The following is a 14,294-nucleotide window of genomic DNA, read 5'->3' on the forward strand; positions in this document are numbered from 1 at the left end:
GTGCCTGAAGTGTACTCGCTTTAAAACACTAATAATGTCAATTCCTTTCAATCTTTCTAGTACATCAGTGTCAAAAGGATGAAAGTGTTGCTGAAATCAGATTAATTAAAAAAACACCTCGTGTCAGTCCTCAAAGAAAGTGTGAAGATTCACACCGTTGTGTTCTCATAGCCTCGGGAGAAAACACAAGAACACATTATTTCATTTTTAAATAAAGATTTCTTTGCCTGTCTTTTCTTTCTGCTTAGTTGGAGATCCTCAACGGGATGAGCGAGGAGCCTTCACCCACACCAAGCCCTTCAGATGCAGAACGAGTATCAGAGTCTGCCCCAGCTGATTTAGAAAGGTGAAACATGAAACACACACATTTCTTTCTTTTTTTTTTTTAAAGGTTTATTTTTGGGGCTTTTTGGGCCTTTAATGCAGAGAGAGGACAGTGGATAGAGTCGGAAACCAGGGAGAGAGAGAGGACAGTGGATAGAGTCTGAAACCAGAGAGAGAGAGAGGACAGTGGATAGAGTCAGAAACCAGGGAGAGAGAGGACAGTGGATAGAGTCTGAAACCAGGGAGAGAGAGAGGACAGTGGATAGAGTCTGAAACCAGAGAGAGAGAGGACAGTGGATAGAGTCTGAAACCAGAGAGAGAGAGGACAGTGGATAGAGTCAGAAACCAGAGAGAGAGAGAGGACAGTGAATAGAGTCTGAAACCAGAGAGAGAGAGGACAGTGGATAGAGTCTGAAACCAGGGAGAGAGAGAGGACAGTGGATAGAGTCTGAAACCAGGGAGAGAGAGAGAGGACAGTGGATAGAGTCAGAAACCAGAGAGAGAGAGAGGACAGTGGATAGAGTCAGAAACCAGAGAGAGAGAGGACAGTGGATAGAGTCAGAAACCAGAGAGAGAGAGAGGACAGTGGATAGAGTCTGAAACCAGAGAGAGAGAGGACAGTGGATAGAGTCAGAAACCAGAGAGAGAGAGGACAGTGGATAGAGTCAGAAACCAGAGAGAGAGAGAGGACAGTGGATAGAGTCTGAAACCAGGGAGAGAGAGAGGACAGTGGATAGAGTCAGAAACCAGGGAGAGAGAGAGAGGACAGTGGATAGAGTCAGAAACCAGAGAGAGAGAGAGGACAGTGGATAGAGTCAGAAACCAGAGAGAGAGAGGACAGTGGATAGAGTCAGAAACCAGAGAGAGAGAGAGGACAGTGGATAGAGTCTGAAACCAGAGAGAGAGAGGACAGTGGTGTTGGGCCACGCAGGCTTAGAACAGTCAGGCAGTGGACTTGGGCCTGCACCTCTGTAAAAGCCTCATTTGAGTTATTCACTGAGATCACCAAGAGGCCTAAAAGGACTCTTAATCCCAGAATCCCCTGCGGTACTTCACACCTACGTGTGAAGTAAAGGGGGGACCGGAACCTCTCTCTCCTCATTGGAGGGGACCTGAGGTAGACCCCCCATGGAGCAGGCCAGGCTACAAAGCTCCAGTCTTTAAAAGCAATCACCAGGCATTGCTTTCTGCTCTTCAAGTGTGGTCTGCCGACACCAGAGGATACCCTCTCCATATGATGGACTCCAGCATTCGAGACAAAGCCTTTCCTCCTCTTGACTTACATAGGTTAAACTCCAGAGCTGAGGTTGCTCAGTATAGGTAGCTCTTCACATGCTGAATTCAAGCATCAGAGGATTCAGCTGACTACTTCCACGGCATATTTTTAGGAGTTTTGGGCGCAATCAGATGCTATCAGGTTCGAGCAAAAAGAAGAGTTTCTTTCCTTTGATTTTTCGTAAGACGTCATTGAACGCAACTGGACAGGAGCGCTGAAGGAAGCCCACTGATCCCTGAATCCACAAGGACACATAAAGAACTCGGCTCCTGCAACCAGAAGACCCTATAGAGCAGCGCTCTGGTCGAAGATCTGAATCCCGCTACCCTCCTCCTACATCTGCCACGAAGGAAACCAGCCTGAATCTGTTGATTTAACATTCAACAGAGTGACGATCTAACCAACTTTGCAATGATCACCAGGAGTTACCCCAAGTAAGAGCTTTGGTCTGGGCAGAAATAGTTTCAGAAATAGTTATGTTTCTTTTATAACCACTGATAATTATGCATCATCGTTGACGACACGTCACATTCTGTATATTATCTGTTGTAAGCTGCTGCATTTGTTTTATTGTAATGAACTGCTGTGTTCGTCTATGTGTTTAATGCTATGCTAGTTTACCTTCAGTCAACGGCTTTCACAATCAGAAAGACCAGTGTACCTGCCGTTGAATCAAAGTCCGGCCACTGGCTTTCTGGTGTTTAAGTAACAGTTACTGAACTCAGCTCAGAGAACTCAAACTATTTCAAAAGGTAGCCACATGGCTTCCTTTGTTGTCCACCATTTTTGTCACCATGTGACGAAGCCACATGGTGCATTGTCTCTCTCCACCATCTTGTTCTCTCTCTCTCTCTCTCTCTCTCTCTCTCTCTCTCACACACACATATCTATATACATACTCATCTGCACACACACACATTTACACCTCATCCACAAGCCTTGTTTGATAATGTTTGTTGCTTAGATTAGTTTATAATAGTTATTTGTTTAATTAAGTTCATTGATTTTGGATTGATGTTGCTTTGTTTAAATAAATTCTGTTATAATTTAAGAGAGCAGTTGTTTGTGGTTACTGGTGTATTTGCATTGTGATATAAGCTGGGTGCGAAGGCTTTGTGTACGGATTTCACGCCTTCAATTTATTAAATATAGTTATTCATTATTAATAATATTAGTAATTAAATAACTAATTTGAGACTGATTTGAGTGATATTTTGGTTATATTTACCTGATTACAGGTTGGTGCCCCAAAACGAGATTAAACATAGTTTAATGATATTTTATTTATATTATTAATAATTAAGTATAATTATTAAAGAATATAACCAAAGTTGACTTGATACAACCCCAACAAATGGTGCGGCCCGTGTGAGGCCTTCAATAAACCAGCTTTATTGCACTGTTAATGCACAGTAATCCAAATTTAAAATCCTAAAAAGGATCCTTCGGAAGAAAATTATATTTTCTTTAAATTTTTGTGGTTTAAGCAAAGCAGACATCAAGCTGTGGCTTAGTTGTGTTTTATGTTGTTAGTTAATGGTTAAAGCCGTAACTGTTGTCCCCTTTGGGTCTATACAACAATTGGACATAATGATGCAGCTAGTGTGACTTTATCAAGGAACTTGATTTGTTGCATTAATCTAGATTTTGATCCTGAAGTATTCGACTAAAGGATTGTGGTGCTCCTTGTTGTTTGAGAGCCATTTGGCCAGATGAGAGTGTAACCTCATCATTGTGGCATAGCCAGCTGTCTGAGAAGTGTGAGTTCCTCCCTTCCTTTGAGGACTTGAGGTGTGAATCCCCTCTCCTATCTTCCAGGATAGACTGCAGTGATCAGTTGGGAAACTTAGATAAGATTTGCTCTTGTGTACCAAGACCCTAGGTGAGTCGGGGGCTGAGACTCCTTTTGGATCAGACGACGCAGCACTGCAAGAAACTGCTGCCGGTCTGACGAACCTCTCCTTAGAGGAGAGTGTCAACCTATATAGCTAGTCAATTAGCATTAGTGATAAGAAGTTAGAAGAGCTAGTTGATCTTGTCAACCACAGAGCCAGGCTCACCCTTAATAAAGACAGAATGTATGCAGAAGACATACATCAACTATCGGCCAAAGCTCACTATGGATCAGACGATCCACCCCTTCAAGACGTAGTTGCTAATCTTATCCACCTCCCTATAGAGCAGCTCGACAGCCTGAACTCCTACACCCTCAGCACATGTGAAAAGAGACTAAAGGGCTTGGTTGAATATGCAAATCAACCAACTGGGAAGCCAACACGTACAGCTTCAGATGTTCTAGGCGAAATTCTCCTCCTTTATCAGCGCAAATCAAATGTGCAGAATGAGATACACCGGGAACAGCTAGCCCGGGTACTAGAAGAAGGACAGATCCTGCGGGACGACTTCGAAAGAATGCAGGATAAACTAAAGACCTTGCAGGAAAATTGCAAGGCCCTGCAGGAGGAGAATAAAACACTGCACGAAAGCAGCAAACTGGCCGAACAGAGGAAACGAAGTGATATGGTACCCAGAGTTCAGGACAGGCAGAGAAGGACTTCAGCCCCCAGATCAGATGAGGAAACCTCAGATGAAGGATGGGAGACCGAACCAAGCCCCTGGAGGAGGGAGACAGACATGTTGCAGGATCTGGAGGAGAGGGGAAGGCACCGCCGGGTCGAGCCAGGCACAAAAGCGCCCACGTCCTCAGACCACCCGGTAAAGAGTAGGATGAGTAAAGAGGAAGGGCCCCCGCGTTCCGCCATACGCTTTGAGCGAAGAGAACCCTCACCCCGCAGGATGAGAGGCTTTACTCCCCCTAGAGACAGGGAGGAGACACGGGCCCAATTGGGCACCGAACGCTACCTGTCCCACGATAGACGGCCACGTCTGAGCCGAACACAAACCCCGCCACGGTTACAACCCTACTACCGTGACAACCACAGGGCTTACGATTCGTCAGACGAATCGGACGACCCTTGCCAGCCTTCGGGTCAGGGCCTGCGAACCAGGCAGATAGAACCTCAGGCCAAAGATTTGAAGCGTTTTGACCCAGATAGCCCAGATTCAAGTATTAACGACTACCTTAGAGAAGTTGACCATTGTCTCCTTGACCTGCCTCATGCGTCCTCACATGAAAAACTGAAACGGATCTGGAAGACTACGGCTAGGAGTGTCCGTGATTTCATGGGGACACTCCCACCAAAGGTCCAATCCTTGCAGAAAGGAAACAAATCTGTTAGTCAGCACTTACAAACTGCCAAGCAGAAAGTGTTGGACATGTTTGAATTAATTCAGGGAGCACAGGTAAGCATGGAGCAAGACATATCGTCAGGATATGACTATGATCCTGGACCAAGCCCCTTAAGAGATCAAACAACCCTGCTGAAAAAGCTCAGTAAAGAACCGAGCAGCCAGGATAACCCAAGGACTGAGGAAATAAGTCTAGTTTTCCCTGATTTTGACTGTGGAGCCCCGCTCCTTGGGGAAACGCCCCAGTTCTCTGACAACTGTGACACCCTTTCACACCTTCACAGGTTTGAATCACCACATAGGAAGGGGGGTGACTTCTCAGCCCCCAGAGGCAGAGATAACACCAGGCCCCTTCCTGCTACCTGTAGGTTCCCATTGCAGGATTCACAGCTGAGGAATATCCAAACCTCAGATGACTGGGATGGCTCCCTTCTACCCAGAGATCAAAGAATGCGCATAAGGCTCATTGAATCTATGGCACAGGATGTAGAGTGGTTTGATCCAGATAACTCAGACCTCTGCATCGATGATTACCTCAGAGAGATTAACCTGTGTCTCAGTGAGGTACCTGATGCATCCACAATAGAAAAACTCAGGCTGATCTGGAAGACAACTTCCAAGAGTGTCCGTAACTTCACGACTACCCTTCAGCCTGAGATCAGATACCAGTACTCTGCGCTCTGCAATGCTTTGCGCCAGGAATACTCCACCTACATTGACCCTGCATCTGCCCTTCTTAGTGCTTTCAGTGTCTTGCATCAGAAGCATGAGGCCCCCAAAGATTATTACTGGCGACTTAGATCTGCATATTTCCAGGGACGTAAGGCTCCAGGTTTGGAAGAGAACCCAACTTTCAAGTCCATCTTCATGCACAATCTGCATGGCTGCGTGCGTTCAGATGTCACCCTGCATAGTCGTACACATCAGCTTAGTATGAAAGAGATCAAGAGATTCGCACAGGCGGTTTGGCAGACACGCTTACGCCACGTGTCACGTGAGGGCAACAAGCTGCCTTGTGCTAAGAATAAGAGACCATATCACCGGCAGAATAGAGAACAGAGCCAGGGGGGTGGGACTCAACCACAGAGTAGGTTCCAGCCTGGAGAACTGATCGCTACCAGATCCGAACGGAACTCTCGGGATGGCCGTAGTCTGAGACAGAAGGGTAGGTATAACCGGAGTTCCTACGAGCTCCCTAAGGACTCCCTCGCTTACAGAGAACCCGATTCTGACTCCACATAGGAGTGGGGGTGTAGCCTCCATTCTAGAAACACAACAATGTCACTCTACCGACATGAATGTTTCCTAGTCCCTGTTTTGTGTTTTGACATTGGTAGGCAGACACATAATGTACATGTATATTTACACACCTACACGCCACAAACACCTTCCCACAGGCTTACTCCTGCCCAGGCTAGGAGTTAGCCCACAAACCTACACCTTATACTCTTCTCTTTTTCCCCTCCTCTTGTCTGTTTGTTTCATTTGTTTTGTTAAAGAATGCACCTTGAGTAGCAAAGCTTTGCTAATGCCTGGTTATGTTTATGCCTAGCTTTAGACATAGTTAGACAGTCTGCCCAGACTTTGCCTCAGTGTCTGCCCAGACCGAATGCCTCTCAAAATGTATGGACTTTTTGCTCACTAACTATTTGAAAATTTGTCTCCTCACACATGGACTGTTGGCCCTATTTGCCCTAAAGACCGCGACCCGCAATCCCATTCTTCAGGACAAAGGGGGGATGTTGGGCCACGCAGGCTTAGAACAGTCAGGCAGTGGACTTGGGCCTGCACCTCTGTAAAAGCCTCATTTGAGTTATTCACTGAGATCACCAAGAGGCCTAAAAGGACTCTTAATCCCAGAATCCCCTGCGGTACTTCACACCTACGTGTGAAGTAAAGGGGGGACCGGAACCTCTCTCTCCTCATTGGAGGGGACCTGAGGTAGACCCCCCATGGAGCAGGCCAGGCTACAAAGCTCCAGTCTTTAAAAGCAATCACCAGGCATTGCTTTCTGCTCTTCAAGTGTGGTCTGCCGACACCAGAGGATACCCTCTCCATATGATGGACTCCAGCATTCGAGACAAAGCCTTTCCTCCTCTTGACTTACATAGGTTAAACTCCAGAGCTGAGGTTGCTCAGTATAGGTAGCTCTTCACATGCTGAATTCAAGCATCAGAGGATTCAGCTGACTACTTCCACGGCATATTTTTAGGAGTTTTGGGCGCAATCAGATGCTATCAGGTTCGAGCAAAAAGAAGAGTTTCTTTCCTTTGATTTTTCGTAAGACGTCATTGAACGCAACTGGACAGGAGCGCTGAAGGAAGCCCACTGATCCCTGAATCCACAAGGACACATAAAGAACTCGGCTCCTGCAACCAGAAGACCCTATAGAGCAGCGCTCTGGTCGAAGATCTGAATCCCGCTACCCTCCTCCTACATCTGCCACGAAGGAAACCAGCCTGAATCTGTTGATTTAACATTCAACAGAGTGACGATCTAACCAACTTTGCAATGATCACCAGGAGTTACCCCAAGTAAGAGCTTTGGTCTGGGCAGAAATAGTTTCAGAAATAGTTATGTTTCTTTTATAACCACTGATAATTATGCATCATCGTTGACGACACGTCACATTCTGTATATTATCTGTTGTAAGCTGCTGCATTTGTTTTATTGTAATGAACTGCTGTGTTCGTCTATGTGTTTAATGCTATGCTAGTTTACCTTCAGTCAACGGCTTTCACAATCAGAAAGACCAGTGTACCTGCCGTTGAATCAAAGTCCGGCCACTGGCTTTCTGGTGTTTAAGTAACAGTTACTGAACTCAGCTCAGAGAACTCAAACTATTTCAAAAGGTAGCCACACGGCTTCCTTTGTTGTCCACCATTTTTGTCACCATGTGACGAAGCCACATGGTGCATTGTCTCTCTCCACCATCTTGTTCTCTCTCTCTCTCTCTCTCTCTCTCTCTCTCTCTCTCACACACACATATCTATATACATACTCATCTGCACACACACACATTTACACCTCATCCACAAGCCTTGTTTGATAATGTTTGTTGCTTAGATTAGTTTATAATAGTTATTTGTTTAATTAAGTTCATTGATTTTGGATTGATGTTGCTTTGTTTAAATAAATTCTGTTATAATTTAAGAGAGCAGTTGTTTGTGGTTACTGGTGTATTTGCATTGTGATATAAGCTGGGTGCGAAGGCTTTGTGTACGGATTTCACGCCTTCAATTTATTAAATATAGTTATTCATTATTAATAATATTAGTAATTAAATAACTAATTTGAGACTGATTTGAGTGATATTTTGGTTATATTTACCTGATTACAGGTTGGTGCCCCAAAATGAGATTAAACATAGTTTAATGATATTTTATTTATATTATTAATAATTAAGTATAATTATTAAAGAATATAACCAAAGTTGACTTGATACAACCCCAACAGTGGATAGAGTCTGAAACCAGAGAGAGAGAGGACAGTGGATAGAGTCAGAAACCAGAGAGAGAGAGGACAGTGGATAGAGTCTGAAACCAGAGAGAGAGAGAGGACAGTGGATAGAGTCAGAAACCAGAGAGAGAAGACAGTGGATAGAGTCAGAAACCAGAGAGAGAGAGGACAGTGGATAGAGTCTGAAACCAGAGAGAGAGAGGACAGTGGATAGAGTCTGAAACCAGGGAGAGAGAGAGGACAGTGGATAGAGTCAGAAACCAGAGAGAGAGAGGACAGTGGATAGAGTCAGAAACCAGAGAGAGAGAGGACAGTGGATAGAGTCAGAAACCAGAGAGAGAGAGAGGACAGTGGATAGAGTCAGAAACCAGAGAGAGAGAGGACAGTGGATAGAGTCAGAAACCAGAGAGAGAGAGAGGACAGTGGATAGAGTCAGAAACCAGAGAGAGAGAGGACAGTGGATAGAGTCAGAAACCAGAGAGAGAGAGAGGACAGTGGATAGAGTCTGAAACCAGAGAGAGAGAGGACAGTGGATAGAGTCAGAAACCAGAGAGAGAGAGGACAGTGGATAGAGTCTGAAACCAGAGAGAGAGGACAGTGGATAGAGTCTGAAACCAGAGAGAGAGAGGACAGTGGATAGAGTCAGAAACCAGAGAGAGAGAGGACAGTGGATAGAGTCAGAAACCAGAGAGAGAGAGGACAGTGGATAGAGTCTGAAACCAGAGAGAGAGAGGACAGTGGATAGAGTCAGAAACCAGAGAGAGAGAGGACAGTGGATAGAGTCAGAAACCAGGGAGAGAGAGGACAGTGGATAGAGTCTGAAACCAGAGAGAGAGAGGACAGTGGATAGAGTCAGAAACCAGGGAGAGAGAGAGGACAGTGGATAGAGTCAGAAACCAGAGAGAGAGAGGACAGTGGATAGAGTCTGAAACCAGAGAGAGAGAGGACAGTGGATAGAGTCAGAAACCAGAGAGAGAGAGAGGACAGTGGATAGAGTCTGAAACCAGAGAGAGAGAGGACAGTGGATAGAGTCAGAAACCAGAGAGAGAGAGGACAGTGGATAGAGTCTGAAACCAGAGAGAGAGGACAGTGGATAGAGTCTGAAACCAGAGAGAGAGAGGACAGTGGATAGAGTCAGAAACCAGAGAGAGAGAGGACAGTGGATAGAGTCAGAAACCAGAGAGAGAGAGGACAGTGGATAGAGTCAGAAACCAGAGAGAGAGAGGACAGTGGATAGAGTCTGAAACCAGAGAGAGAGAGGACAGTGGATAGAGTCAGAAACCAGAGAGAGAGAGGACAGTGGATAGAGTCAGAAACCAGGGAGAGAGAGGACAGTGGATAGAGTCTGAAACCAGAGAGAGAGAGGACAGTGGATAGAGTCTGAAACCAGGGAGAGAGAGAGGACAGTGGATAGAGTCAGAAACCAGAGAGAGAGAGGACAGTGGATAGAGTCAGAAACCAGGGAGAGAGAGGACAGTGGATAGAGTCTGAAACCAGAGAGAGAGAGGACAGTGGATAGAGTCAGAAACCAGGGAGAGAGAGAGGACAGTGGATAGAGTCAGAAACCAGAGAGAGAGAGGACAGTGGATAGAGTCTGAAACCAGAGAGAGAGAGGACAGTGGATAGAGTCAGAAACCAGAGAGAGAGAGAGGACAGTGGATAGAGTCTGAAACCAGAGAGAGAGAGGACAGTGGATAGAGTCAGAAACCAGGGAGAGAGAGGACAGTGGATAGAGTCTGAAACCAGAGAGAGAGAGAGAGGACAGTGGATAGAGTCAGAAACCAGAGAGAGAGAGAGGACAGTGGATAGAGTCAGAAACCAGAGAGAGAGAGGACAGTGGATAGAGTCTGAAACCAGAGAGAGAGAGGACAGTGGATAGAGTCAGAAACCAGAGAGAGAGAGGACAGTGGATAGAGTCAGAAACCAGGGAGAGAGAGAGAGAGGGGAACAACATGCAGAAAGGGGCCATGGGTGGAAGCGAGCCGGGCCTACCACTCGAGACGAGAGTCTCAACACATGGTGCTAAAACACGTTCATAGAATCCTATCACAGAAAATCAATACAATGGTGTCTCTTTCTGAACTCAGGATGTTTTTGAGTTGTTGTTTTTTTTTTACATATGTGGTCATTTGTTTAGACTGCAGGATGCATTCTGTTTGTGGAAGCCTCACAGAGAGAAAACAGATTTAAACTGTCTTCCTGTGCGGTGATTTCCATTATGTTCAGCAAAGTAAGAATAATAATAATCTTTATTTATAGAGCACCTTTCAAAAACAAGTTACAAAGTGCTTTAAAAGGACAGCAAATATAAAAACAGGTCATAGAATAATAAACAAGGCAAGATTAAGGAATAAAAATCACTTCAAAAATCAAGATATAAATTAAAAGAACTGTAAAATACATAAAATTCTTTTAAAAGAATTCTGTGAAGTGAAAATAGTAACAATTTAAAATCAGGAAAGGCTCGCCTGAAAAAGTGTCTTAAGAAGGGATTTAAAAGAGATGAGTGATTCTGCCGACCTGATCTCCTCGGGCAGGTCTTTCCAGAGTCTTGGAGACCTCAGTTTATGCTCTATCCCCTTTAGTTTTTAATTTTACATTTGCAACCACCAGGAGAACCTCTGCCCGAGGATCTCAATGTGCTGCGTGGGTTTGTAAGGTAGTAAAAGGTCTGATAAACAGCTGGGGTCCATGGAGAGCTTTAAAAGTAATCAGTCAAATCTTAAAATCAATTCTAAAACACACACAGGGAGCCAGTGTAGAGATGCTAAAACAGGAGTGATGTGGTCATGCGCCTACATCGTACGGTAACTGTGCAATAATGACAGTTGTACAGGTAACTGCATTTTTTTGTTCTACTTGCAGAGTAACTTATTTGAAGATATTGATCTTAAAGTCTTTAAATGTAATTTTTCACACTTAAATATAAATCAAGTATATCCTCTGAAAATAACTCTGTGAGTCATGACTGTCTCCAATGGGTGTAACACCCGAGTCCCACTGTCTGTGATGTTTTCAGAGTTTTCAGAGTCCTATCTTCACTTTGTTTACATCGCCCGGACGGCCGGCTGACTCCTCCCCTCGTGTATAAAAGTTGTTTAATTGAGGGACTAGAGAAAAGAAGAATAACATACTGTACTCACTGCTTAACTGTGTTTCTAGATCACGCTCATTTCAGGTAAATTTACATGCAGTGTGAAGATACCAGCATAATAAAGATCACTAGCATTAGCACGCTAACACAACAATGCAGCGTGAGTTGTTTTGGTTTCATGCTGGTGCTCAAGGGCGACATCTGCTGCATCAAAACATCACATAGAAAGCCTTTAAGTCCAGTTTTTTTTCTTCCCTTTGTTGTTTCAAAAAGATGATGAGGAAGTGCCTCAGTCGCCCCGATGGAAGTTTAACAGACGCTCACTGTTGTTTCTCAGGATCACTTTAATCAGTTTCCACCACAATATCATGAGTGACGAGATTTCATTTGTCATTACAGAAGCCATGACACCACAAAGACTGACAACCAAGACCAGATGGATTGGAGCAGCGTTGAAAAGGTAAGAGCAACACGTATGTGTGGAAGGACTTTATGAGGAAGTGAACTTTAATACATGAAGGTATAGTGAACATTAATACATGAAGGTATAGTGAACTTTAATACATAAAGGTATAGTGAACATTAATACATGAAGGTATAGTGAACTTTAATACATAAAGGTATAGTGAACTTTAATACATGAAGGTATAGTGAACTTTAATACATGAAGGTATAGTGAACATTAATACATGAAGGTATAGTGAACATTAATACATGAAGGTATAGTGAACATTAATACATGAAGGTATAGTGAATATTAATACATGAAGGTATAGTGAACTTTAATACATGAAGGTATAGTGAACATTAATACATGAAGGTATAGTGAACTTTAATACATAAAGGTATAGTGAACTTTAATACATAAAGGTATAGTGAACATTAATACATGAAGGTATAGTGAACATTAATACATAAAGGTATAGTGAACTTTAATACATGAAGGTATAGTGAATATTAATACATGAAGGTATAGTGAACTTTAATACATGAAGGTATAGTGAACATTAATACATGAAGGTATAGTGAACTTTAATACATAAAGGTATAGTGAACATTAATACATGAAGGTATAGTGAACATTAATACATAAAGGTATAGTGAACTTTAATACATGAAGGTATAGTGAACTTTAATACATGAAGGTATAGTGAACATTAATACATGAAGGTATAGTGAACATTAATACATGAAGGTATAGTGAACATTAATGCATAAAGGTATAGTGAACTTTAATACATGAAGGTATAGTGAACATTAATGCATGAAGGTATAGTGAACTTTAATACATGAAGGTATAGTGAACATTAATACATGAAGGTATAGTGAACATTAATACATGAAGGTATAGTGAACATTAATACATGAAGGTATAGTGAACTTTAATACATGAAGGTATAGTGAACATTAATACATGAAGGTATAGTGAACTTTAATACATGAAGGTATAGTGAACATTAATACATGAAGGTATAGTGAACATTAATACATGAAGGTATAGTGAACTTTAATACATGAAGGTATAGTGAACATTAATACATAAAGGTATAGTGAACTTTAATACATGAAGGTATAGTGAACATTAATACATGAAGGTATAGTGAACTTTAATACATGAAGGTATAGTGAACTTTAATACATGAAGGTATAGTGAACAGTAATACATAAAGGTATAGTGAACTTTAATACATGAAGGTATAGTGAACATTAATACATGAAGGTATAGTGAACATTAATACATGAAGGTATAGTGAACTTTAATACATGAAGGTATAGTGAACTTTAATACATAAAGGTATAGTGAACATTAATACATAAAGGTATAGTGAACTTTAATACATGAAGGTATAGTGAACATTAATACATGAAGGTATAGTGAACATTAATACATGAAGGTATAGTGAACTTTAATACATGAAGGTATAGTGAACATTAATACATGAAGGTATAGTGAACATTAATACATGAGGGTATAGTGAACTTTAATACATGAGGGTATAGTGAACATTAATACATAAAGGTATAGTGAACTTTAATACATGAAGGTATAGTGAACATTAATACATGAAGGTATAGTGAACATTAATACATAAAGGTATAGTGAACTTTAATACATAAAGGTATAGTGAACATTAATACATGAAGGTATAGTGAACATTAATACATAAAGGTATAGTGAACTTTAATACATGAAGGTATAGTGAACATTAATACATGAAGGTATAGTGAACATTAATACATGAAGGTATAGTGAACATTAATACATGAAGGTATAGTGAACTTTAATACATGAAGGTATAGTGAACATTAATACATGAAGGTATAATGAACATTAGTACATGAAGGTATAGTGAACATTAATACATAAAGGTATAGTGAACATTAATACATGAAGGTATAGTGAACTTTAATACATGAAGGTATAGTGAACTTTAATACATAAAGGTATAGTGAACATTAATACATGAAGGTATAGTGAACATTAATACATGAAGGTATAGTGAACATTAATACATGAAGGTATAGTGAACATTAATACATGAAGGTATAGTGAACTTTAATACATGAAGGTATAGTGAACATTAATACATAAAGGTATAGTGAACATTAATACATGAAGGTATAGTGAACATTAATACATGAAGGTATAGTGAACATTAATACATGAAGGTATAGTGAACTTTAATACATGAAGGTATAGTGAACATTAATACATGAAGGTATAGTGAACATTAATACAGACTAAAAAACCTTTCTCTCCTCATACGCCCCAGACGATCTTTCTCATAAGTCTTTGAGCTGTTGTTACGAGCAGCCTCAGGGAAACCAGCCGTAGCACTAAAAGTGACCCTCTCCTTCCTCACAATGATAAACCACAATTTAAACAGAACA

General features: G+C 42.0%; 2 protein-coding genes across 12 annotated transcripts in view; one reads left to right on the forward strand and one right to left on the reverse strand.

Annotated features, from left to right (window-relative positions):
- The window catches only part of LOC136179750 (NLR family CARD domain-containing protein 3-like), a 497,803-nt gene that overhangs the window by 73,405 nt on the left and 410,104 nt on the right, over window positions 1-14,294 (reverse strand). The gene's annotated exons all lie outside the window — the stretch shown is intronic.
- LOC110004345 (liprin-beta-1) overlaps window positions 1-14,294 on the forward strand; it is a 38,878-nt gene that overhangs the window by 7,375 nt on the left and 17,209 nt on the right. Inside the window, 2 exon segments of the mRNA XM_065957453.1 lie at window positions 249-346; window positions 11,802-11,862. Of these exon segments, the coding sequence (XP_065813525.1) occupies window positions 249-346; window positions 11,802-11,862 (159 nt within the window).

This window comes from Labrus bergylta, chromosome 7 (assembly GCF_963930695.1).
Source record: "Labrus bergylta chromosome 7, fLabBer1.1, whole genome shotgun sequence".
NCBI classification, from domain to species: Eukaryota; Metazoa; Chordata; class Actinopteri; order Labriformes; family Labridae; genus Labrus; species Labrus bergylta.